At 38.7% G+C, this 27,910-nt stretch overlaps 1 protein-coding gene across 1 annotated transcript; it reads right to left on the bottom strand.

Annotated features, from left to right (window-relative positions):
- Positions 1 to 352: 352 nt before the first annotated feature.
- Positions 353 to 27,297, bottom strand: LOC109103891 (glutathione S-transferase A). Its single transcript, XM_042744824.1, has 6 exons — positions 27,027 to 27,297; positions 26,814 to 26,879; positions 2,149 to 2,254; positions 1,469 to 1,587; positions 988 to 1,076; positions 353 to 824 (listed from the first exon to the last, which is right to left on the bottom strand). Exons 1-6 carry the CDS (start codon positions 27,192 to 27,194, stop codon positions 689 to 691), a joined length of 684 nt encoding a protein of 227 aa, XP_042600758.1. The 5' UTR covers positions 27,195 to 27,297; the 3' UTR covers positions 353 to 688.
- Positions 27,298 to 27,910: the final 613 nt, after the last annotated feature.

The following is a 27,910-nucleotide window of genomic DNA, read 5'->3' as shown; positions in this document are numbered from 1 at the left end:
TTATATTATTAGTGTAGATAAATATTTATTATAATAAAAAATACTTTAAGCATTTTTATAATGATTCTACAGACCCCATGTAATTATGTCACATGTCACTAGGGGTACGTGACGTCAACATGAAACGGCTTGGGATTCATTTTAAAAACAACTTTTTTAAATGATTTAGTTGACTCTTTCTTTTGAGAGACAATAACTTTATACATGATGCACTTTCAGATGATGTGCACTTTGCAGGATGTTTTCATTCATTCAGTAACAGCTGTGTTATACACTGCGTGAAAGATCATTTTCAAAGATCCCTTTGAACTTGTATAGTGCTAACAATTTAAAACTAAACCACATTTCTTTCTTTCTTTTTGGTAATGATGGTACAATATTTTCTTTATTTTTGCATGAACAGGATAAAACTTAAGTTAGTCCCAAACAATAACAATAAAAGCTGACATTAATGACATTAATCATTACAGGCACTATAGCAATGAGCTTTATCTTTAAAAATGAGTTCACAAATAAAGCGGCCCGCTGGATTAAAGATAAATGATTGAGGTTAATCATCAAATGTCAGATAAACTAAAGCTGCTGCACTGTAAACAACACTGAACACAGTCAAGGGTTGTGATTTAATACAGTACATAAATCTGAATTAACTGAAGGTTTTATGTTGCTGGTGTGTTCAGGATGTTCTTCACAGGTTCTTGAGCGTGTCTGGACCCTCAGGTTTCTCCAGCCAGTGAGGAGGCCAGCTGGCTGCTTTAATACTGGGACGGTCCTTCAGCATCTCGTAGTACTCCATCAGTCTGGGACAATGCTCTCGAGGACAGCTGGAACCAGATCAAACATTAAACCAGCCCCATCTGAACCTTCACCTGACAGCATCAAACATTAACACTCCTCAGTGCGCATTCAAAACCTGATACTGCTTTTTCAACTTTTCATCAATGAGAAAATGTGAAAAACACTTTATATCCGAAGCGATTCACTCACTGAAGTCGCGGGAAATACGCGATGACAGGGAAACACACCACATCGGCCATAGTGAAGCTCTTTCCAGCGAGGTACGAGCCTTTACCCATCTGATGAACAAATCACTCATCGTTAGAGAAGCTCATATTATGCCCTCAAAATACAGTAACAGCATCTCCTCTACTAATAAAGAACTGCTGCAATCAACACATGCATTCATTATCCATTCTGCTGTTGTAATGTGATTCATTTCAGAATTTTTTTTAAAAAAAAATAAATAATTTTAAACAAAGTCATGGAGGCCAAAGGTCAAGATCACTCTTCGTAACTCTAATCATTTTACTGATAAGACATTAGGTTGCAATTCACTGCAAGAGCCGCCTAAAACAATGCACTACATTTAGATGAAGAGAATAACTGCTGAATCATTCACAGTGAGACCGGCAATCTGACATCATAAATGCATGATTTATATTATCAATAAATATCAATAAAATCTGACCTTCTCCAAGTATCCATCCCACAGTTTGAGCTCGGTGACTAAACTCTCTTTATTCCTCTTCAGAGCCGATTCAAGTCTTTCTCCTTCAGGAACGTAATACTCATAGAAAGCCACGTCATCTGAACAAAAACAGTGCATGTGTGTTTATAATATTTGATCCATCAGGCTTTTACAACTCATATAGTCTGATACTGTGAGAATATGGAGAACAAAACAGCGCAATTTTATTCAGAGACTCAAAAGTATTTGTATATATGCTGATATTTCTATGGTGAGATTCTGCTGCTTGTGATGTAGAACAGTGAGATCTTTCTAACATTAGAGCAGATCCTGACATAAACTGATCTAAATATCAGTCATCTCTCTATATCTCCAATAATAAGATGAGATGTAAATGATCCAAACATATAATGCAGTGACTGAGAGATGAAGAAATAAAGGCTCCTCAGAAGATGTGAGATGTTCTGGAGTCTTGTGAAGATCATTCCTCCGCTGAGGAACAGTGAAAGTAAAGCTTCTGGAAACAAAACGCTCCTCAAAAGATCCTGATGATCAGATTTGAGACTCTAAAACATGACTGATGGAGAATCAAGTAAAGCTGAGCTGCTTCAGTCCAGTAAGAGTTCATCTGGAGATATTACTGCAGTTATTCTGACCTTTACTTGATCAAAATCACTTACACATTTTCTGCTGCAGGTTGTTGGTCTCAAACATTCGCTGGTAGACGAGCGCTTGTTCAGTCGGGTCGTCTGGGATCAGACGAGTGCCTTGAGACTTAAACGCACTCTAGAAACCAAAAACACACTCGTTAGTCATCAGTCTGAGATCTGTAGTGTCTGGAGAGTTAAAATTATATTTCAATGCTCTTCTATTCCTTCACAAAACTGGTTCCACAAGAAAATTTACATCCACTTGCAAATCTTTTGCGTTTATTTTTTTTTCCTTTCGCAAGTGAAAATGTGCACAAGTTTCTTGTGTTCCACAAACAAAAGTCTTGCAAATAAATGCAAAAACACTGAAATATTACGCGACATCGTGGAAGGCGGACGTAAAAAATTGAGGAGAAGTTTATCGCTAAACGAGGAGCTCCTTCTACAATCTGGAACTGGTTTATTCAGGGCTGTACAGCGCACAAAAATCGATCTGAATAAATGTAGTACAGTAGCATGTGTGTGATACAGTTTGCATGTGTATGAGCCTGTTTACAGACCTTTTGTCCAAAGATATCATTTATTTACATGCTTTTTCTCCAGTGTGTGACCAGAAGTGTTTTCATATTTCAGAATAACTTCTTTTTGTGACCAGATGTGGTTTCATATCACAGAATGATAGTATTACATACAGTGATAAAGACTATGTCGAGTAGCATTTCATTGTAAATATACGTTCCATATAAAAATACACAAGATTGCTTGAAGAACACAGATAAACCATATATTTTGTGCAATCATATGTTTATTGGCTTAAAGTTTCATCAGTTAAAATTTCTCTATCTGCGTTGTGCATTTTATTAATCGATAAACTGGATGCCTTTGTCAATATTAGTGATTCCCTAGAGTATACACAGCTATAAAACCTCCGATACACATGACAAGATTCTCCACAAAATATCCCTCCCCCTCCCACAATAAAAAAAAAACTTATATTTATAGTTTTTAACCAATAAATCCCAAAAAACACCCTATTTTGGGTTTAAAAATAGGAAAGATGATACTTTTTTCCAAAGAAACAGGATTCCCTGAATTACTGCATTGATATTGTTATCACAATAAATACCAGAAATTTTGTGATACATTAAGCCCATATCGCCCATCCCTAATTCTGAGCTTATATCTCACGATTTTGAGTTTATATCTTGCATTTCTGAGTTTATATATCATGATTCAAAATGAATATCTTGTGATTCTGGGTTTATATCTTGATTCTAAATTAATATCTCGCAATTCTGAGTTTACATATCGTGATTCAAAATTAATATCTTGTGATTCTGAGTTTATATCTCATGATTCTAAATTAATATGTTGTGATTCCGAGTTTATATCTCGCAATTCTAAATTAATATCTTGCAATTCTGAGTTTACATATCGTGATTCTAAATTAACATCTCATGATTCTGAGTTTTTATCTCGCAATTCTAAATTAATATCTCGCAATTCTGAGTTTATATCTCACGATTCTAAATTAATATCTCGCAAATATCTCGCAATTCTAAATTAATATCTCGTAAATCACAATAAATAAAATTGTGTGAAATATTAAGCCCATATCGCCCATCCCTAATTCTGAGGTTATATCTTGTGATTCTAAATTAATATCTTGCAATTTTTGAGGTTATATCTCATGATTAGGGCTGGGCAATATATTGGACGATATGATCATGCCCATCTAGTCAGTAAAGCCGGTTCCCTGATTAGCGCTAAATCACCATCACCTGCTTTCAAATGAAGTGGCATTTAATAGACAGAGCCGTAGTTCAATGACAAGCTACGCAATATCGCGTTCATTATCCCAGATGAATCGCCTTCGATAATGAACGTGCTATTGTGTTGCTTGTCAGTGAACTACGGCTCTGTATATTAAATGCCGCTCCATCTGAAAGCAGGTGATGGCGATTTAGCGGTAATCAGGGAACCGGCTTTACTGACGAAATGCACATGACAATCACATGCGATATATCGCCCAGCCCTACTCGCGATTCTAAATTAATATCTCACAATTCTTGAGGTTATATCTCATTATTCTAAATTCCTGTGGCTGTTCCTGTGCAGCGCAAAAGGTTGTGGGTTTGATTCCCAGGGAAAAATGTTAGCCTGAATGCACTGTAAGTCGCTTTGGATAAAAGCGTCTGCTAAATGCATAAATGTAAATGTAAATTAATATCTCGCAATTCTGAGTTTATATCTCGTGATTCTGGGTTTATGTCTTGCGATTCTAAATTTATATCTTACAAGTTGCAATTCTGAGTTTAAATATCCCCTAATTTAGATCTTTTTTCCCCCTCAGAATTGGAAAAAGTCTGAATTGTGAGATGAAAAAGTTGCAATTACCTTTTTATTTTTTTATTCCATGGAGGAAATGGGCTTCCATAATATTCATATGTAAAAGAAAGTCAATCATAATTAAAGCTGCAAGCAGCGATGAACGGGCCCATTGCACCCGGGCTCAACACCACCGGGTGGCTTTTGTAAAACAGCTAACGGCGAGAAATATGCTTTTAATGCGGTAAATATAAGAGGAATGTGTCAAAGTCATTTATATGTACCAATCTTGCCGCTGCCAGCTGGTGGCGCTATGACTATAACTGGATTTTGTCATGTAGATTTCTTCAGTCCAGCACCTTTTATCAAGCATATGAAATTTAGTGCAGATTGAACATGGAATGTTTGAGTTAGTATAAAGCATGTTTGTGTCCTATTGCCAACAGGTGGCGCTATGATTATAACTGAACATTGGCCTTTAGATATCTTCAGGCCATGACTCTTATCAAATATTTGAAATTTGGTGCAGATTGGACAATGCATGTTTAAGTTAGTGTAAAACAAGCCATTTCCTGTTGCCAGCAGGTGGCGCTATGATTACAGTGGAATAATGACCTTCAGATGTGTTCAGGCCAAGACTCTTTTCGAACATGTGAAGTTTGGGGAAGATCGGACATCTTCTATTCCCATGGTGAGACATCGAACTTTGTCACGGCGCCATGGCCACACCCTTTAATGGAAACCCAAGATGTTCACAATTTAACATCGCAAAGGCCTTTAGATTAGACTGACCAAAAAAAATTATAAAATGTCATAAAATTTCTAGGAGTAGTTTGTTAGGGCGTAAAACATCTGAATTTCCTGTTGCCACAAGGCGGCGCTATAGCGATATCTGAATATTGGCATGTAGATATATTCAGGTCAGGAGTCTTCTCAAACATGTGAAGTTTGGGGCAGATTGTACATTGGATGTCTGAGTTATAGCAACTTCATTTTTCATGGCGAAACATCGAAATTCGTCAGGCCGCCACAGACACGCCCTTCAACGAAAACTCAAGATCTTCGCAATTTAACATCGCAAAGGCCTTTAGATTAGGCATACCAAATTTGGTGTTGATCTGAAATAAATCTCTAGGAGGAGTTCGTTAAAATACAAGGCATGCAAATGACAAAAATGATGCAAAATTTGCTCATAAAATTAAAAATAACCGACTTCTTGTTGGGTTTCGGATATTGCTCCAAGAGTCTTTTTTGTAGGTACTGATGCTTTACATATGTGTGCCAATTTTCGTGCATGTACATGAAACACAGCTCGAGGGCTGTTGATTTTCTTGGGATAGGTGGCGCTGTCGAGCCATTTTGCCACACCCTCTTCTGAAACCTATATCATACGTAAATTTTCACCAGGTTTGACGCGTGTGGCAAAGTTTCAGGACTTTTCAAGCATGTTTTAGGCCCTCAAAAATGCGATTCATTTTGGAGAAGAAGAAGAAGAAGAAGAAGAAGAAGAAGAAGAAGAATAAACGAAGCAGATACAAGAGGGTCCTCACAATGTTCTTTCGCGTTACAATAACGCGCTCTCGCTGCTGCTTCTGCACCGCATACACATACTGTATACGCACTGCGGACGGAGTAGGTGTGAACCTGTATAATGTAAAACAAATCTATTTCAACACCTGAGGCACCGCTACAATGATCTCTATGACCAAATCATGGCATAAAAACATGCGTAATAATTCAGCACTCCTGAATATAAGGAGTTTTTCACTTCCAGCCTTCAAGGACAATTATATATCACTCATAAATGATTAAATAACAAATGTATAGTATTTATTAAGATTGATGTGATTTGGAATTGGTAAAATGTGCTTGGAAAAAAATATCATCAGAATATCAATATCACTTATTATTATGCACTCGGCGAAAAAGCATTTTTAATGATTTTATTGATCTATAAGCATTTGTAAAGTCCACGTTTTTTTTATCTTTTTATGTTGCAATTAACATAATTTTTAACCTAATAATATAAAATCATGTTTTCTGAGCCCTACAAATTGAACTAGGTTTTTTTTTTTTTGGTCCCTAAAACTGACAGAAAAGGATAAGGCCTAAGAGATTTCTTAAGCTGTAATGATGAAAAACAACAACAACAACAACAACACACAATTACTGTTTTTTTTTTTCCTGGTGATTAAAGAGATGTTAACTCTCTCTCTGTCCCTCTCTCTCTCTGTCAGCCAACTCCCCCCCACTCCCCCTCCCTTCCCTCACACAGACACAGAGAGAGTGGCCTCAGAGTGAGATCAAATGTCTGACAGTTTTTTAATTTTCTTGTTATCCATACAGTGTTGTAAAGTCGTGAAACTATCCATATTTCCTCAGAATGATACGTACTCTGTATGAAAAATGGTTTTGAAGTGTTTGTAAGCTGCAATTTAAAAATACAAGACAATTAATGTTTCCTTTTTTACTGTTATTTCAAAAAATCACCACGGCAAAACCGTTCAAGCTATCCAAAATCCATTCGCAATTTAAGTTCCTCAATGTTTTGGCATCATGTAGACAAAGTTTGGTGTGTATAGTGTAATTCTCCTCTGAGCAGTATGCATTAATTCACAGCTATATTTTTCCAAAAATCCATATTCAAATCAATATAACAGACTTCCTGTTGGTCGTAGCTGATGACTGTGAATTAGAAAGTTGTCCGTCTTGATAAGAATAATTTATGTACCAAGTTTGGTGTCTGTAGCTAAAACTAACCCCCCCACTTTTGACAAAAGGTGGCGCTATAGAGTGCCTCCTCCACGCCCTTTTCATGTGCTTTTGCCATTGTCTAGCTATCATTAATACTGATATGTGTTTTGAGTTTCATGTAATTCTGAGCATTTTATCTGCCTCAAAATCACTAGAACAGAATATTCAAGATTGACACGTTGCCACGGCAACACTATATTAGATATCAATATCCCCACAAGAGATTTACATCGGCCGTGTTTTGTCATTATTCTGATGAAGTTTGAAGCAAATCGAGTGAAAATAAGATGCTGAATTCAAAGCATTTTGAAAATGACACACACTTCCTGCTGCCAGTTGGTGGCGCTATAACTTTGACTCCTAATAGTCACATCTATGTAATCGGCATGATACATCGAACAACCCGATGAAGTTTGATCAAAATCAGTTAGTGTATGTGAATGTTATTAGACATTTCCTGTTTCTCATTTTTTGCCCTAATTTCAACGCCTCGCCACGGACAAACCGTTCGAGATATCAAAAATCCCCTGGCAATTTTTCATCCCCAATGTCTTGACATCATGTTCACCGAGTTTCATGGAGAATGGGTGGAAAACCTCAGAGGAGTATTTCAAATTCCAGAGCATGCTTTTTTGAAACAGCCCTGAATAGCTCACTTCCTGTTGGGCGGAGCCTATGACATAGAGCGCGAAAGTTGTTCCGGCTCAATGAGATCTATAAGTGTACAGAGTTTCATATAAATACATGCAAGTATGTGTGAGCTATGGTTCAAGATTTCTGAAAATGTTCCAGGGGGCGCTGTAGAGCCCATGTGCCACACCCGGGTCCCAGCCTCTTGCGGCGTTCACACTGCGCAGGATTCCAATATGTGTGTGCCATTTTCACAGTTTTTTGAGTATGTTAAGGTCCCCAAAAAACCACCGTGATATCAGGGTGTGACGTGTAAAACGAGTCGAAAACACTAGGCACGTTAACTTTCACTTAAGCTGGCAAATGATCTCAGCTTCAGCACGGAAAGTGAGGAACTAACTGATCTCTGCTTTCGTTACAGTTTTGCAATATTTTTTCGTCCCTCCAGTTGATCTGCCTTCAAAACAATGCTAAAGAGCGATGCGCGATTCAAACGCGCGTCAGCACACTACGACACGGCATTAGTTCTGGCTTTTGTTAACACAGTGGCTAATTCCGGGACTGAATTGGGGCAATGTTTACTAGGTCCCTCGGGCCCGGGTTTTAAGGGATCCCAGAATCAAGGGTTAATCCAAAGCTTTCAAGACAGAAGTCGACCCGGCATATTCATGTATAAAAACTGAAAAAAAATGACGTGCAGTGTGAAAGTTATTAACTTATGCTATGAGCTATGGTTCAAGAAAATTCAAATTCCACATTCTGTCCGTAGAGCCCCTGTGCCACGCTGGGGTCAAATAAAGACTCTGCGGCGTCCCATGGCCACAGGTTCCAGTCCAGTGACCAATTTCAAGAGTTTTTGATGTGAAGGCCTTCAAAAAATTGAGTATGTTAAGGTTTAAAAAAAAAAAAAAAAAAGTCAAATAATGGTAGAATAATCCTTAGGAAAACAATAAGGCCCTGCGCCCATTAGCACAAAAACAAATAAAAGCTGCAAGCAGCGATGAAAGGGCCCTCGCACATAGGGCTTTTCACCAACCGGTGGCCATAGGAGAACAGCGAACGTTGGGGCCATATGCTTATAAAAAGGTAAATATGTTGTGCCACATTTCCTGCTTCCAACAGTGTGGCGCTATGATTATAACTATCAGACATTATGTAAATGTCTTCAGGCCAGGACTCTTACCAAACATGCAAAGTTTCGGGCAGATCAGACATTGCATTTTAGCAACTTAGTGTAAAAGAAGTAATTTCCTGTTGCCAGCAGGTGGCGCACTAAGACTATAAACAAATATTGTGGCCTAAAGATGAGTTCAGGCCAGGACCCACATCAAAACACAAAGAAGTTTGGGCAGACCGGATATTGCATGTTTAAGTTAGTTTAAAACAAGTAATTTCCTGTCGCCAGCAGGTTATAACTGAAATTATTGGCCTTAAAATCCTGTTGAGACTAGGAATCTTTCTCAAACATGTGAAGTTTAGGGCAGATCAGACATTTCATGTTTAAGTTAGTTTAAAATAAGCCATTTCCTGTTGCCAGCAGGGTGGCGCTATAATTATAATTGAATATTGGCCTTTAGATGTGTTCAGGCCAGGGACTCTTATAAAACGTGTGTGAAATTTGGGCAGATTGGGCATTGTGATGCAAGAGTTACAACAACTTCCCTGTTTCATAGTGTTAATAGCATGCTTTAGCACTTACTAAGGGTTGCTAGCATGTTTGAGAATATTTCTAGCATGATTAGCACACAATGGCATATTTTACGGTGTTGATAATAGTGCATAAAAGAATTAAAACATGTCACTTCCTGTTGTCAGTAGGTGGCACTATAACTATAACTGAAATATGAGCATGTAGATATCTTCAGGCCAGGACTCTAATCAAACTTGTGAAGCTTGATGCAGATTGGACATTGTATGCACGAGTTACAGTAATGTTCTACTTAACTGCATTAATAGCATGCTTTAACACTGAGCTAAGTGTTGCTAGCATGGTTTAGTATGTTTTTAACATGTTGCCACTGTATTTAACACTTCCTGACACTTTTTGATATGTTTGCCAGGAGTCCATAACAGTGTTAAACATGACACTTCCTGTTGCCAGTAGGTGGCGCTATGACTATAACCGAATATGGGCATGTTGATGTGTTCAGGACAGGACTCTTGTCAAACGTTTGAAGTTTGGGGCAGATTGATCATTGCTTGCCTGAGTTACAGCAATTTCCCTTTTTTACGGCATTAGTAGCATGCTTTAGCACTTAGCTAAATGCTACTAGCATGTATAAGTATGTTTCTAGCATGCTTCCAGCCTATTAACACTTGTTGACACTTTTTAATATGTTCCTAGGAGTCCATTACAGTGTTGACCATGTCACTTCCTATTACAAGCAGGTGGCGCTATGTCTATAGCTGAATTTGGGAATGGGTGTTTGTTCAGGGCATAAACCCTATCAAACGTATGAAGTTTGGGGCAGATTGGACATTGCTTGCCTGAGTTACAACAACTTACTGTTTCATAGTATTAATAGCATGCTTTAGCACTTAGATAATGTTGTTAGCATGTTTATTTCTAGCATGTTTAGCACACAATGGCATACTTTTTTGTTTGCTAATAGTGCATATCAGTGAAAAACATGTCACTTCCTGTTGCCAGTAGGTGGCGCTATAGCTATAACTAAATATGAACATGTAGATGTCTTCAGGCCAGCAGGTGGCGCTATAATTATAATTGAATATTGGCCTTTAGATGTGTTCAGGCCAGGATTCTTATAAAACGTGTGAAAAAATTTTTCACCAGGACTCTAACACCAGGACTCTAATCAAACTTGTGAAGTTTGAGGCAGATTGGACAATGTATGCTTGAGTTACAGTAATGTTCTATTTCACTGCATTAATAGCATGCTTTAACACTAAGCTAAGTGTTGCTAGCATGTTTTAGCATGCTTCTAGAATTTTGCCAGCCTATTTAACACATGTTGATGCTTTTTTTTTTATTTTGAAGGAGGATCATTTCATACAGTGTTTAACAAGACACTTCCTGTTTGCCAATAGGTGGCGCCATGACTATAACCGAATACGGGCATGTTGATGTTCATCAGGACAGGACTCTTGTCAAACGTTTGAAGTTTGGGGCAGATCGGACATTGCTGGCCTGAGTTAAAGCAACTTCCTTTTCACTGCATTAGTAGATATGCTTTAGCACTTAGCCCTTTGTTGATAGCAAGTTTTTCACAATTTCTAGCATGTTTCCAGCCTATTTAACACTTGTTGAAACTTTTTAATAAATTCCTAGGAGTCCATAACAGTTTTAAACATGTCACTTCCTGTTGCCAGCAGGTGGCGCTATGACTATAACTGAATTTGGTCATGAGTGTTTGTTCAGGACAGAACACCTATCACACATGTGAAGTTTGGGGCAGATCGGACATTGTATGTCTGAGTTACAGCAACTTCCTGTTTCAACGGCGAAACATCAATTTTTCAGGCCGCCAGGGACACACCCCTTGACGCGAAAACTCAAAATCCTTCGCAATTTAACATCACAAAGGTCTTATGATGACCCTCACCAAATTTGAAGACAATCCGATTAAAACTCTAGGAGGAGTTCGTCAAAGTACGAAGGCATGGAAATGGCAAAAAAAATGCACAAAAAAATGCTACAGGAAATTCAAAATAACTTACTTCCTGTTGGGTTTTGGATTTTGTACCAATAGACTTTTTTGTAGATAATGGTGTGAGATGCTACACGTGTGTACCAATTTTCATGCATGTACATGAAACGTAGCTCGAGGCGCACTCCGTTGAAATTTAATAGGTGGCGCTGTCGAGCCATTTTGCCACACCCACTTCTGAAACCTATATCAGATGTAAATTTTCAACAGTTCTGATGCATGTGCAAAGTTTCTTTGAGTTTTGGAGCATGTTTAGGCCCTCAAAAATGCGACTCATTGTGGAGAAGAAGAAGAAGAATTAAAGCTGCAAGCAGCGATGAACGGGCCCTCGCACCCGGGCTCACCGCCAGCGAGTGGCTTTAGTAAAAAAGTAAACGGCGAGAAATATGCATTTAAAGTTGTAAATATAAGTGGAATATGTCAAAGTCATTTATATGTGCCAATCTTCCTGTTGCCAGCAGGTGGCGCTATCATTATAATGGAATATTGGCCTTCAGATGTGTTCAGGCCAGGACTCTTATCGAACATGTGAAGTTTGGGGAAGATCGAACATTTTACGCCTGAGTTACAACAACTTCTCTTCCCATGGCGATACATCAAATTTTGTCACCACGCTATGGACACGCCCTTTAACAAAAACTCAAAATCTCCACAATTTAACATCGCAAAGGCCTTTAGATTAGACTGACCAAAAAAAAATGTTGATGTCATTAAATTTCTTGGAGTAGTTCGTTACAGCGTAAAACATGACACTTCCTGTTGCCAGCAGGTGGCGCTATGACTATAACTGAATATGCGCATGTAGATCTGTTCAGATAGAAGTCTAATCAAACATGTTAAGTTTGGGGCAGATTGGACATTGTATGTCTGAGTTATAGCAACTTCCTTTTTCATGGCGAAACATCGAAATTTGTCAGGCCGCCATGGACACGCCCTTTAACGAAACCTCAAGATCTTCGCAATTTAACATCGCAAAGGCCTTTAGGAAAAACATACCAAATTTGGTGTTGATCTGAATAAATCTCTAGGAGGAGTTCTGTTAAAGTACAACCCATGCAAATGACAAAAATGATGCAAAATTTGCTCAGAAAATTCAAAATAACCGACTTCCTGTTGGGTTTCGGATATCATACCAAGAGACTTTTTTGTAGGTATTGATGTTTTACATGTGTGCACCGATTTTCGTACACGTACGTGAAACGTAGCTCGAAACGCACTCGTTGAATGTGTATAAAGTGTGGCGCGCTGTCGAGCCATTTTCCCACAACCAATGGAATATTGGCCTTCGGCTGTGTTCAGGCCAGGATTCTTATCAAACATATGAAGTTTAAGGAAGATCAGAGATTTTATGACTGAGTTACAACAACTTTTATTCCCATGGCGAGACATCAAACTTTTAACGGCGCCATGGACACGCCCTTTAACAAAAACTCAAGATCTTCACAATTTACCATCTCAAAGGCCTTTAGATTAGATTGACCAAAATAAAATGTTGATGTCATTAAATTTCTAGGAGTAGTTTGATACAGCGTAAAACATGACACTTCCTGTTGCCAGCAGGTGGCGCTATGACAATGACTGAATATGGACATGTAGATCTGTTCAGGTCCGGAGTCTTATCCAACATGTGAAGTTTGGGGCAGATTGGACACTGAATGTCTGAGTTATAGCAACTTCCTTTATCATGGCGAATCATCGAAATTTGTCAGGCCGCCACGGACACACCCTTTAACGAAAACTCAAGATCTTCACAATTTAACATCACACAGGCCTTTAGAATAGACTGACAGAAAAAAAACTATTTGTTGTCATTCAATTTCTTGGAGTAGTTCGTCACAGCGTAAAATATGTCACTTCCTGTTGCCAATAGGTGGCGCTATGACAATGACTGAATGTGGGCATGTCGATCTGTTCAGGTCAGGAGTCTTATCAAACATGTGAAGTTTGGGGCAGATTGGACATTGTATGTCTGAGTTATAGCAACTTCCTTTTTCATGGCGAATCATCGAAATTCGTCAGGCCGCCACGGACACGCCCTTCAACGAAAACTCAAGATCTTCGCAATTTAACATCGCAAAGGCCTTTAGATTAGGCATACCAAGTTTGGTGTTGATCTGAATAAATCTCTAGGAGGAGTTCGTTAAAGTACAACGCATGGAAATGGCAAAAAACATACACAAAATTTTGCTCATAAAATTAAAAATAACGACTTCCTGTTGGTTTTCGGATTTAGTACCAAGAGACTTTTTTGTAGGTATTGATGTGTTACATGTGTGTACCAATTTTCGTACATGTACGTGAAACACAGCTCGAGGCGCACTACGTTGAAAGTGTATAGGTGGCGCTATCGAGCCATTTTGCCACACCCACTTCTGAAACCCATATCAGATGTAAATTTTCACCACTTCTGAGGAGTGTGCAAAGTATCATGACTTTTCGAGCATGTTTAGGCCCTCAAAAATGCGATTCATTTTGGAGAAGAAGAAGAATAATAATAAATATAGCTGCAAGCAGCGATGGCGGGCTCAAGCCATCAGCGCAAACGCCACCCCGGTGGCATCAGGTAAACTGTGCCCAGCGGGCACATGCATTTACAGTAATCCTCTGGCACTCAGGTTTTAAGGGATACGGCAATTAACGGGTTAATCCGAAGCATCAAGACTTTGAAATCACATACACAGAACAATATTCATTAAGAAAAGTTAAATGATTAATAAACTATTTATTCGAACCCTTGCTATTTTCTATTCTAATAAGAGTCTTGGCTGTGGAACACCTGTAATAGAGTTGGCTAGCTGGATGCAAATAAAGTCATGCCTTTTATTTGTTCCCCTGTTTGCTATTTCACATTCCTGTCACTGAAGCGTTGTGGCCAAAGACACAGAAGGTAACTGAAACAATGTGGTTTAAGTCCAGGTGATCATAAGGGGTCCAAGCACAATGGTTTGTGTAGATGATGCAGTTAAACAATGGACGTGTCTCTTTTCAAGTAAATTATTATACGCACAACATGAAAATAGATAACAAATATAGTGTCCCTTCTTCACTTTTTCAGTAATGCGTGATAACTTGAGAAATATGTTGTCAATACTATTAAAATAAGATAAAAACGTAATGGTATTTCGGAGATGTTTTTGCATAATTACTATATTGGGCTTTATTAAAGTTTATGAAAAAAGAATGAATGTATATGCATTTTTGATTTATTTACATAAATGAAACATTTTCAAGTCTTTGAACAGATCTTGAAGTATTTGCTGTCCTGTGGCGCCATCGAGTGGACAACATTAGCATTGTGCCCTTCATTTTTGAACAACATTATGAAAGGGGTCAATATTTTTTGATTGATTATAAATATTTAATGATTAGTTTACTGATAATACACCCACATTAAAATCGAATTCACTGATTCTGTATCTTATTTCATGCTTAATCATGAGTTTAATTTTCAACTTACATTTTTAAGCAGTGTTGAATGATTACTATGTGAGTTGCTAAATTTGTTTTGTTTTTACAATTATAATACATAAACTATATAATGATGAAAAATACAACAGTTATTGTTTTCATAATATTTACTATTGACAATCGTTATTCTGTATTGTAAAGAAGAAGGTTTTTATGACAACAAAAATGGTCATTACTAAAAATTAAACACTAATTTAATTCATAGTTTTATTTTTCTATAGGTTAAGCACCTTTTCGTAAATATGGCTGTTTCCCAGTTTTATTTATTTATTTATTTTATTATTATTTTTTTTTTGGATTTACATTTAAAAAAATGAGCCTACTTCAAACATTTTAAGCAGCTTGAACAAAACCTGTTAATATTTATTATAGACCACTGTAACTGTCTATTATCAAAAAAAAAAAAATTATTATGAAAATAAAATATGTACACCAGTTAAACTGGACGATAAAGAAATTGCTAACAATAGTTTAATAGAGCATGTTTTAGGTTTATAGGTGCTTAGATGCAGAAATTTAATTTAATTAAATATAGATTAATTCTTGTTAGAGCAAAAAAAAATAAAAAATAATAATAATAATAATAATAATAATAATAATACATACATACATACAAAAAAAAAAGCAGCCAAGACGAATGATTTTCTGTTTTTATAGATTAAAATTAAAGACAGAAGGCAGCTGGTAAATGCAGTCACTTTAATATTCAAATCCAGTATCATGATACACTTCAGATTTATTTCTCAACTGTTTATGTTCACGTGACTGTTTTCGTTTATATTCGCCAAGCTATTATGTATTTTGAAATAACCTTGTTCTTGATTTGTTCGTTCTTGCCAGAATCAGCGTCCTCTGGAGCTCGAGAGATCGATGTTATTCTGCCCTTAGACAGTCTCGCGCTGTCAAATAGTCTTTCAATTTTCACAATCAAACAGCTCACAAATACCTGAATTTAGCTCTTGTTGTGTTCTAATGGGTGGATTGTGTGCAATCGCGGTAATATTTTATTTTAAAAAGCTCTTAAAAATATAAAAATGCTTTTATTGTGAGCTTGTGAGACTGCACGCGCTGATGCAGCGGTGATTTCTCTCTGGTCTTTCTCACTGTTCTGGCCAGACATCAATTATTAATGAGATCTGAGCCGGTAATAATAACATATTTTGGTTCAGCTTGTGAGTGTGAATTAAATGTGTATTTATTTGTCCGTTCTCGCCGAAAAAAAAAACCATCACCGTGTTCTGGAGCGCAGAGCAATCGATGTGATGTTCAGCCATTAGACAAAGAAAATCTCACAAGCACTCATAAACACTCATTTTCATCTCTATAATATGTTCTTCTAATTGTTTTTTGTTGATTCGCCGCTGTGTTTTAATGTAAAAGGCTGTAGTTTCTGTATGTACACTTTTTTTTTTTCCCTTCAAGTGTTCAGACGTCTCGCGCTGTCAGACAGGCTGCAGCAAATATTTCATTTTAACATGTTAACAGCTCACAAACATCTGAATTTAGCTCTTGGTGTGTTCTAATTGGCGGATTGTGTGCAATCGCCGTAATATTTTATTTTTAAAAGGTCTTAAACAAGAATAAACTCGTTTGTTGTGAGCTCGTTGAGACAGCACGCGCTGTTCGGAGCGGTGACATATCTCTCGTCTATCTCTCTGTTCTCTGTCGCCAGACATCAATTATTAGCCTAAGCCCTGACCCGCTAATAATAAGATATGTTGGTTTAGCTTGTCAGTGTGAATTAAATTGATTTATTTAGTTGTATTTTTAACCGATTTAAAAGTGAAACTAAGCGAGACTCCTCCCTCTCAGTCCCGGGAATTGCTCCTGTAGAGGCGCATTTTCTCTCAGACAATGAAAGTCTCAGCACACATACATTCCTCACACAGAGCCAAAAATCCATATTCAAATCAAAATAGCCGACTTCCTGTTGGTCGTAGCTAATGACTGTAAATTAGAAAGTTGTCCGTCTTAATAAGAACAATATATGTACCGAGTTTGGTGTCTGTAGCTAAAACTAAGCCCCCCACTTTTGACAAAAGGTGGCGCTATAGAGTGCCTCCTCCACGCCCTTTTATGACCTTTTGCCAGTGTCAAGCTATCATTAATACTGATATGTGTTCTGAGTTTCATGAAATTCTAAGCATGTTATCTGCCTCAAAATCAGAATATATTATACAGAAAAATATTCCAGTTTGATATGTTGCCATGGCAACACTATATTAGATATCAATATCCCCTCAACAGTTTTACATGGGCCGTGTTTTGTCATTATTCTGATGAAGTTTGAAGCAAATTGAGTAAAAAAATAAGATGCTGAATTCAAAGCATTTTGAAAATGACACACTTCCTGCTGCCAGTTGGTGGCGCTATAATTTTGACTCCTAATAGTCACATATATGCGATCGGCATCATACAACGAACAAATTGATGAAGTTTAATTAAAATCAGGAAATGTATGTGGATGTTATTAGACACTTCCTGTTTCTCATTTCTCGCCAAAATTTCAACGCCTCGCCACAGACAAACCATTCGAGATATCAAAAATCCCCTGGCAATTTTGCATCCCCAATGTCTTGAGATCATGTTGACCAAGTTTGGTGGCAATCGGGTAAAAAACCTATGACAAGTATATCAAATTCCAGAGCATGCACTTTTTACATAGCTCCAAATAGCTGACTTCCTGTTGGGCGGAGCCTATGACATGCAATACGAAAGTTGTTCGGCACAATGAGATCTATATGTGTACTGAGTTTCACATGAATACGTGCAAGTATGTTTGAACTATACATCAACATTTCTGACTGTGTTACAGGGGGCGCCGTAGAGCCCCTGTGCCACGCCTGGGTCTCAGCCTCTGCAGCCTCCTAAAGGCCACAGATTCTAAGGTGTGTGCAAATTTTCAAGAGTTTTTGAGCATGTTAAGTGCCCCAAAAGCCCCCACAACTTTGACGAAAAATAAGAATACTAAACCCTAAATAGCCAACTTCCTGTTGGGCGGAGCCTATGACATGCAGTACGAAAGTTGTTTGGCTTGATGAGATCTATATGTGTACCGAGTTTCATACGTCTACGTGCAAGTATGTATGATATATGGCCCTCCATATTCCAGGGGGCGCTGTAGAGCCCCTGTGCCACGCCCGTGTATCAGTCTCTGCCCGGCCCTAATGGCCGCAGGTTCCAATGTGTGTGCCAATTTTCAAGAGTTTTCGAGTATGTTAAGGGCCCCAAAAGCCCCCGAGACTTTGGAAAAAAATAATAATAATAATAAAAAATAATCCTAAGGAAAACAATAATCCTCTCGCCCTCCAGGCTTGAGCCCTAATTAAAGCTGCAAGCAGCGATGAACGGGCCCTCGCACCTGGGCTCACCGCCAGCGGGTGGCTTTTGTAAAACAGCGAACGGCGAGATATATGCCTTTAATGTGGTAAATATAAGAGAAATATGTCAAAGTCATTTATATGTGCCAATCTTCCAGCTGCCAGCTGGTGGCGCTATGACTATAACTGGATTTTGGCATGTACATTTCTTCAGTCCAGCACTTTTATCAAGCATATGAAATTTAGTGCAGATTGAACATGGAATGTTTCAGTTAGTATAAGGCATGAGGTGTCCTATTGACAACAGGTGGCGCTATGATTATAACTGAACATTGGCCTTTAGATATCTTCAGGCCATGACTCATCAAATATCTGAAGTTTGGTGCAGATTGGACATTGCATGTTTAAGTTAGTGTAAAACAAGCCATTTTCTGTTGTCAGCAGGTGGCGCTATGATTATAGTGGAATAATGACCTTCAGATGTGTTCAGGCCAAGACTCTTTTCGAACATGTGAAGTTTGGGGAAGATCGGACATCTTATGCCTGAGTTACAACAACTTCTATTCCCATGGCGAGACATCGAACTTTGTCACGGCGCCATGGCCACACCCTTTAATGAAACCTCAAGATGTTCACAATTTAACATCGCAAAGGCCTTTAGATTAGACTGACCAAAAAAAAAATATAAAATGTCATAAAATATCTAGGAGTAGTTTGTTACGGCGTAAAACATGTCACTTCCTGTTGCCAGCAGGTGGCGCTATAGCGATATCTTAATATTGGCATGTAGATATATTCAGGTAAGGAGTCTTCTCAAACATGTGAAGTTTGGGGCAGATTGGACATTGTATGTCTGAGTTATAGCAACTTCCTTTCTCATGGCGAAACATCGAAATTTGTAAGGCCGCCACAGACACGCCCTTAAACGAAACCTCAAGATCTTCGCAATTTAACATCGCAAAGGCCTTTAGATTACACAGACAAAGTTTGGTGTTGATCTGAATAAATCTCTAGGAGGAGTTCGTTAAAGTACAACCCCTGAAAATGGCAAAAACGACACAAATTTTGCAGAGAAAATTCAAAATAACTGACTTCCTGTTGGGATTCGAATTTCGTACCAAGAGACTTTTTTGTAGGTATTGGTGTGTTACATGTGTGTACCGATTTTTGTACATGTACGTGAAACGTACCTCGAGGCGCACTCCGTTGAAAATGTATAGGTGGCGCTATCGAGGCATTTTGCCACACCCGATGGAATATTGGCCTCCAGATGCGTTCAGGCCAGGACTCTTATCAAACATGTGAAGTTTGGGCAAGATCGGACATTTTATGCCTGAGTTACAATAACTTTTATTCCCATGGCGAGACATCGAACTTTGTGACGGCGCCATGGACACGCCCTTTAACGAAAACTCAAGATCTTCACAATTTAACATCGCACAGGCCTTTAGAATAGAGTGACTGAAAAAAAAAAAATTATGTCATAAAATTTCTCGGAGTAGTTTGTTACAGCGTAAAATATGTCACTTCCTGTTGCCAATAGGTGGCGCTATGACTATAACTGAATATGGGCATGTCAATCTTTTCAGGTCAGGAGTCTTATCAAACATGTGAAGTTTGGGGCAGATTGGACATTGTATGTCTGAGTTATAGCAACTTCATTTTTCATTGCGAATCATCGAAATTCGTCAGGCCGCCACGGACACGCCCTTCAACGAAAACTCAAGATCTTCGCAATTTAACATCGCAAAGGCCTTTAGATTAGGCATACCAAATTTGGTGTTGATCTGAATAAATCTCTAGGAGGAGTTCGTTAAAATACAAGGCATGCAAATGACAAAAATGATGCAAAATTTGCTCATAAAATTAAAAATAACCGACTTCCTGTTGGGTTTCGGAAATTGCGCCAAGAGTCTTTTTTGTAGGTACTGATGCTTTACATATGTGTGCCAATTTTCGTGCATGTACGTGAAACACAGCTCGAGGGCTGTTGATTTTTTTACGATAGGTGGCGCTGTCGAGCCATTTTGCCACACCCTCCTCTGAAACCTATATCAGACGTAAATTTTCACCAGGTCTGACGCGTGTGCAAAGTTTCAAGACTTTTCGATCATGTTTAGGCCCTCAAAAATGCGATTCATTTTGGAGAAGAAGAAGAAGAAGAAGAAGAATAAAAATTAAAGCTGCAAGCAGCGATGAACGGGCCCTCGCACCCGGGCTCACCGCCAGCGGGTGGCTTTTGTAAAACAGCGCACGGCGAGAAATATACGTTTAATGTGGCAACTATAAGAGGAAATATGTCAAAGTCATTTATATGTGCCAATCTCCTGCTGCCAGCTGGTGGCGCTATGACTATAACTGGATTTTGGCATGTAGAATTTCTTCAGTCCAGCACTTTTATCAAGCATATGAAATTTAGTGCAGATTGAACATGGAATGTTTGAGTTAGTATAAAGCATGGTAAATTGCCAACAGGTGGCGCTATGATTATGACAAAGGCCTTTAGATTCTTCAGGCCATGCCAATCTTCCTATTGCCAGTTTGGTGGCGGACTATGCATTATAGTGGCCATATTCTGTGCCAGCAGGTGGCGCATGTGAAGTTTTGGAATATTGACCTTCAGATGTGTTCAGGCCAAGACTCTTTTCGAACGTGAAGTTTGGGGAAGATCGGACATCTTATGCCTGAGTTACAACAACAACTATTCCCATGGCGAGACATCGAACTTTGTCACGGCGCCATGGCCACACCCTTTAATGAAACCTCAAGATGTTCACAATTTAACATCGCAAAGGCCTTAAGATTAGACTGACCAAAAAAAATTATAAAATGTCATAAAATTTCTAGGAGTAGTTTGTTACGGCGTAAAACATGTCACTTCCTGTTGCCAGCAGGTGGCGCTATAGCGATATCTGAATATTGGCATGTAGATATATTCAGGTCAGGAGTCTTCTCAAACATGTGAAGTTTGGGGCAGATTGGAAATTGTATGTCTGAGTTATAACAACTTCCTTTCTCATGGCGAAACATCGAAATTTGTAAGGCCGCCACAGACACGCCCTTAAACGAAACCTCAAGATCTTCGCAATTTAACATCGCAAAGGCCTGTAGATTACACCGACAAAGTTTGGTGTTGATCTGAATAAATCTCTAGGAGGAGTTCGTTAAAATAACAACCCCTGAAAATGGCAAAAACGACACAAATTTTGCAGAAAAAATTCAAAATAACTGACTTCCTGTTGGGATTCGAATTTCGTACCAAGAGACTTTTTTGTAGGTATTGGTGTGTTACATGTGTGTACCGATTTTTGTACATGTACGTGAAATGTAGCTCGAGGCGCACTCCGTTGAAAATGTATAGGTGGCGCTATCGAGGCATTTTGCCACACCCAATGGATATTGGCCTTCAGATGTGTTCAGGCCAGGACTCTTATCAAACATTTGAAGTTTGGGCAAGATCGGACATTTTATGCCTGAGTTACAATAACTTTTATTCCCATGGCGAGACATCGAACTTTGTGACGGCGCCATGGAAACGCCCTTTAACGAAAACTCAAGATCTTTACAATTTAACATCGCACAGGCCTTTAGAATAGAGTGACTGAAAAAAAAAAATCTATGTTGTCATAAAATTTCTCGGGAGTAGTTTGTTAGAGCGTAAAATATGTCACTTCCTGTTGCCAGTAGGTGGCGCTATGACTATAACTGAATATGGGCATGTCAATCTGTTCAGGTCAGGAGTCTTATCAAACATGTGAAGTTTGGGGCAGATTGGACATTGTATGTCTGAGTTATAACAACTTCATTTTTCATGGCGAAACATCAAAATTCGTCAGGCCGCCAAGGACACGCCCTTCAACGAAAACTCAAGATCTTCGCAATTTAACATCGCAAAGGCCTTTAGATTAGGCATACCAAATTTGGTGTTGATCTGAATAAATCTCTAGGAGGAGTTCGTTAAAATACAAGGCATGCAAATGACAAAAATGATGCAAAATTTGCTCATAAAATTAAAAATAACCGACTTCCTGTTGGGTTTCGGATATTGCTCCAAGAGTCTTTTTTGTAGGTACTGATGCTTTACATATGTGTGCCAATTTTCGTGCATGTACGTGAAACACAGCTGGAGGGCTGTTGATTTTTTTACGATAGGTGGCGCTGTCGAGCCATTTTGCCACACCCTCTTCTGAAACCTATATCAGACGTAAATTTTCACCAGGTCTGACGCGTGTGCAAAGTTTCAGGACTTTTCGAGCATGTTTAGGCCCTCAAAAAATGCGATTCATTTTGGAGAAGAAGAAGAAGAAGAAGAAGAAGAAGAATAATAATAATAATAAACAAAGCAGATACAAGAGGGTCCTCACACCATCGGTGCTCGGGCCCTAATTAAAGCTGCAAGCAGCGATGAATGGGCCCTCGCACCCGGGCTCACCACCACCGGGTGGCTTTTGTAAAAACCAGCGAACGGTGAGAAATATGCTTTTAATGTGGTAAAGATAAGAGGAATATGTCAAAGTCATTTATATGTGCCAATCTTCCTGCTGCCAGCTGGTGGCGCTATGACTATAACTGGATTTTGTCTGTAGAAACTGTAGATTTCTTTAGTCCAGCACTTTTATCAAGCATATGAAATTTAGTGCAGATTGAACATGGAATGTTTGAGTTAGAATAAAGCATGTTGTGTCCTATTGCCAACCAGGTGGCGCTATGATTATACTGAACATTGGCCTTTAGATATCTTCAGGCCATGACTCTTATCAAATATTTGAAGTTCGGTGCAGATTGGACATTGCATGTTTAAGTTTGTGTAAAACAAGCCATTTTCTGTTGTCAGCAGGTGGCGCTATGATTTTACACCAGTGGAATATTGACCTTCAGATGTGTTCAGGCCAAGACTCTTTTCGAACATGTGAAGTTTGGGCAAGATCGGACATTTTATGCCTGAGTTACAATAACTTATATTCCCATGGCGAGACATCGAACTTTGTGACGGCGCCATGGACACGCCCTTTAACGAAAACTCAAGATCTTCACAATTTAACATCACACAGGCCTTTAGATTAGACTGACTGAAAAAAACTATTTGTTGTCATTCAATTTCTAGGAGTAGTTTGTCACAGCGTAAAATATGTCACTTCCTGTTGCAAATAGGTGGCACCTATGACTATAACTGAATATAGGCATGTCGATCTGTTCAGGTCAGGAGTATTATCAAACATGTGAAGTTTGGGGCAGATTGGACATTTTATGTCTGAGTTATAGCAACTTCCTTTTTCATGGCGAATCATCGAAATTCGTCAGGCCGCCATGGACACGCCCTTCAACGAAAACTCAAGATCTTCGCAATTTAACATCGCAACGGCCTTTAGATTAGGAATACCAAGTTTGGTTTTGATCTGAATAAATCTCTAGGAGGAGTTCGTTAAAGTACAACGCATGGAAATGGCAAAAAATACACAAAATTTGCTCATAAAATTAAAAATAACCGACTTCCTGTTGGGTTTTCGGATTTTGCTCCAAGAGTCTTTTTTGTAGGTATTGGGGAGTGACATGTGTGTACCGATTTTCATACATGTACGCGAAACGTAGCTCGAGGCGCACACCGTTGAACGTGTTATAGGTGGCGCTGTCGAGCCATTTTGCCACACCCACTTCTGAAACCCATATCAGACGTAAAATTTTCGCCAGTTCTGAATAGTGTGCAAAGTTTCATGACTTTTCGAGCATGTTTAGGCCCTCAAAAATGCGATTCATTTTGGAGAAGAAGAAGAATAATAATAATAAAGCTGCAAGCAGCAATGAACGGGCCCTCGCACCCGGACTCACCGCCAGCAAACGGCTTTAGTAAAAAAGGCGAACGGCGAGAAATATGCATTTAATTAAACTTGTAAATATAAGTGGAATATGTCTAAGTCATTTATATGTGCCAATCTTCCTGTTGCCAGCAGGGGCGCTATCATTTTAATGGAATATTGGCCTTCAGATGTGTTCAGGCCAGGACTCTTATCGAACATGTGAAGTTTGGGGAAGATCGAACATTTTATGCCTGAGTTACAACAACTTCTCTTCCTGGCGAGACATCAAATTTTGTCACCACGCTATGGACACGCCCTTTAACAAAAACTCAAAATCTCCACAATTTAACATTGCAAAGGCCTGTAGATTAGACTGACCAAAATAAAATGTTGATGTCATAAAATTTCTTGGAGTAGTTAGTTACAGCATAAAACATGACACTTCCTATTGCCAGCAGGTGGCGCTATGACTATAACTGAATATGGGCATGTAGATCTGTTCAGAGTAGAAGTCTTATCAAACATTTTAAGTTTGGGGCAGATTGGAAATTGTATATCTGAGTTATAGCAACTTCCTTTTTCATGGCGAAACATCGAAATTTGTCAGGTCGCCATGGACACGCCCTTTAACAAAAACTCAAGATTTTCGCAATTTAACATCGCAAAGGCCTTTAGATTACACTGACCAACTTTGGTGTTGATCTGAATAAATCTCTAGGAGGAGTTTCGTTAAAGTACAACCCCTGAAAATGTCAAAAATGACACAAATTTTGCAGAGAAAATTCAAAAATAACTCACTTCCTGTTGGGTTTGGGATTTCATCCAAGAGACTTTTTTGTAGGTATTGATGTGTTACATATGTGTACCGATTTTTGTACATGTACGTGAAACGTAGCTCGAAACGCACTCCGTTGAAAGTGTATAGGTGGCGCTGTGTCGAGCCATTTTCCCACAACCAATGGAATATTGGCCTTCGGCTGTGTTCAGGCCAGGACTCTTATCAAACATATGAAGTTTAAGGAAGATCAGAGATTTTATTACTGAGTTACAACAACTTTTATTCCCATGGCGAAACATCAAACTTTTAACGGCGCCATGGACACGCCCTTTAACGAAAACTCAAGATCTTCACAATTTACCATCTCAAAGGCCTTTAGATTAGATTGACCGAAATAAAATGTTGATGTCATTAAATTTCTAGGAGTAGTTCGTAACAGCGTAAAACATGACACTTCCTGTTGCCAGCAGGTGGCGCTATGACAATGACTGAATATGGGCATGTAGATCTGTTCGGGTCCGGAGTCTTATCCAACATGTGAAGTTTGGGGCAGATTGGACACTGAATGTCTGAGTTATAGCAACTTCCTTTTTCATGGCGAATCATCGAAATTTGTCAGGCCGCCACGGACACATCCTTTAACAAAAACTCAAGATCTTCACAATTTAACATCACACAGGCCTTTAGATTAGACTGACTGAAAAAAAAAAATTTATTGTCATTCAATTCCTTGGAGTAGTTCGTCACAGCGTAAAATATGTCACTTCCTGTTGCCAATAGGTGGCGCTATGACAATGACTGAATATGGGCATGTAGATCTGTTCAGGTCCGGAGTCTTATCCAACATGTGAAGTTTGGGGCAGATTGGACATTGTATGTCTGAGTTATAGCAACTTCCTTTTTCATGGCGAATCATCGAAATTCGTCAGGCCGCCACGGAAACGAAAACTCAAGATCTTCGCAATTTAACATCGCAAAGGCCTTTAGATTAGGCATACCAAGTTTGGTGTTGATCTAAATAAATCTCTAGGAGGAGTTCGTCATTTTGGAGAAGAAGAAGAAGAAGAAGAAGAATAAACAAAGCAGATACAAGAGGGTCCTCACACCATCGGTGCTCGGGCCCTAATAAACAAAGCAGATACAATAGGGTCCTCACACCATCGGTGACCCGGGCCCTAATAATAATAAACGAAGCAATTCCAATAGGGTCCTCACACCATCGGTGCTCGGGCCCTAATAATAATAATAATAAACACAGCAATTCCAAGAGGGTCCTCGCACCATCGGTGCTCGGGCCCTAATAATAATAATAATAAACGCAAATGTAAATTCCAATAGGGTCCTCACACCATCGGTGCTCGGGGCCCTAATAAACGAAGCAATTCCAATAGGGGTCATCACACCATCGGTGCTCGGGCCCTAAATAAACGAAGCAATTCCAATAGGGTCCTCACACCATCGGTGCTCGGGCCCTAATAATAATAAACGGAGCAATTCCAAGAAGGTCCTCGCACTGCACCGCTCGGGCCCTAATAATAATAAACAAAGCAGATACAATAGGGTCCTCACACCATCGGTGCTCGGGCCCTAATAAACGAAGCAGATACAAGAGGGTCCTCACACCATCGGTGCTCGGGCCCTAATAAACAAAGCAGATACAATAGGGTCCTCACACCATCGGTGCTCGGGCCCTAATAAACGAAGCAGATACAAGAGGGTCCTCACACCATCGGTGCTCGGGCCCTAACTAGACTAAGTAGGCTATAGTGAGATGACAGTCGGTTAATTTAATTTCAGGTGCATTGACTGTTTTTGCTGACCATCTTATTTTCTGATTCATAAGAATTAAAACACATTTGGTTTGTGTGTGATCAACTGGACGCTGATTTATAAGCAACGTAACGGTTTAGAAATATTCGAGTTACGTAACGCCACGCCCCTTCAGTGTTTTACCCTCCAGATACAGACACGCTGCAAACGACTCGTTCACGACGATGTCTCCGTGCTTGAAAGTTGGAACCTGCAAAATAAAAAGAAAAAAGTGCAATATTAAAACAAAAGTTTGGCAGCTGTGCTGTCACTAAAGTAAAGCTGCATACACAGTAAACGCCCAATGCACTCATAAGAAATCATAAACTGCACAGGTCTGTCATGCATGTGAACGCACCTCAGCTCTGGGATTGAGAGCTTTCACTTCTTCACACTTGTGTTCGTTCTTGTCGAACGCCAAATGTTTGTGTTTGTATCCCTGCAGCACCTTCTCCTCCAGCGCGATCATGACTCTCCAGCACGTAGGAGAACCAGAGCACCAGTACAACATCATACTCTGCGCCATGACCGCTTATAACGCGTTTAATTGAGAAAAATGATTAATACTCTGCAGAACGGACCACAGATTTTACTGCGTCACGCTGAGTTTTGACACACGCTTATAAGCGCTTTCACTGAGGGGCGGGGCCTCTCCGTCTGCCGGCCGGAGATGGAACTGCGGCTCGTGGTTTGAATTAGAAAATACTGAAAATAATGGATATACAGTGGTGCTCTGGTGTTAATTATCTCAATAGAGAAGAAATAATAATAATGATTAAAAAATGATAATTAAAAAAATACACAGATTAATAATGAATAAAAAGTAATTTAACAAATAATAATTAAATAAAAAATATTCAAATTAAAAAAACTAAAAAAAAAAAGGTTAAAATATTTGAAAAAAAAGCTGAAAATTATTAAATGTAAAAGAATTTCGCAAGAATACAAAAATAAAAACGCTTTAAAATGTTATGTATTCAAGGGCCTGTTTAGTGTATCTATTAACTAAATATGATCAAACATGATCAGTTTATTAATCTAGGGATGCCAGAAACGCACAGATCCAATCAAACACTGCCAGCTGTCTTATTTCAGAAAGGGTTTTATTGCAGGCTGTGACGCATGCAGATCAAAGTAAATAAAAAATTAAATAATAATATAAAATTAATGCAATACTATAAATAAAAAATAAATGTAAATAAAATAAAAACAACAAACAATGTTTAAAAAAAGAATAAAAAA

This window comes from Cyprinus carpio, chromosome B19 (genome assembly GCF_018340385.1).
Source record: "Cyprinus carpio isolate SPL01 chromosome B19, ASM1834038v1, whole genome shotgun sequence".
Taxonomy (NCBI): Eukaryota; Metazoa; Chordata; class Actinopteri; order Cypriniformes; family Cyprinidae; genus Cyprinus; species Cyprinus carpio.
The sequence above is the reverse complement of the archived record's forward strand: the minus strand, read 5'-3'. Positions and strand labels throughout refer to the sequence as shown.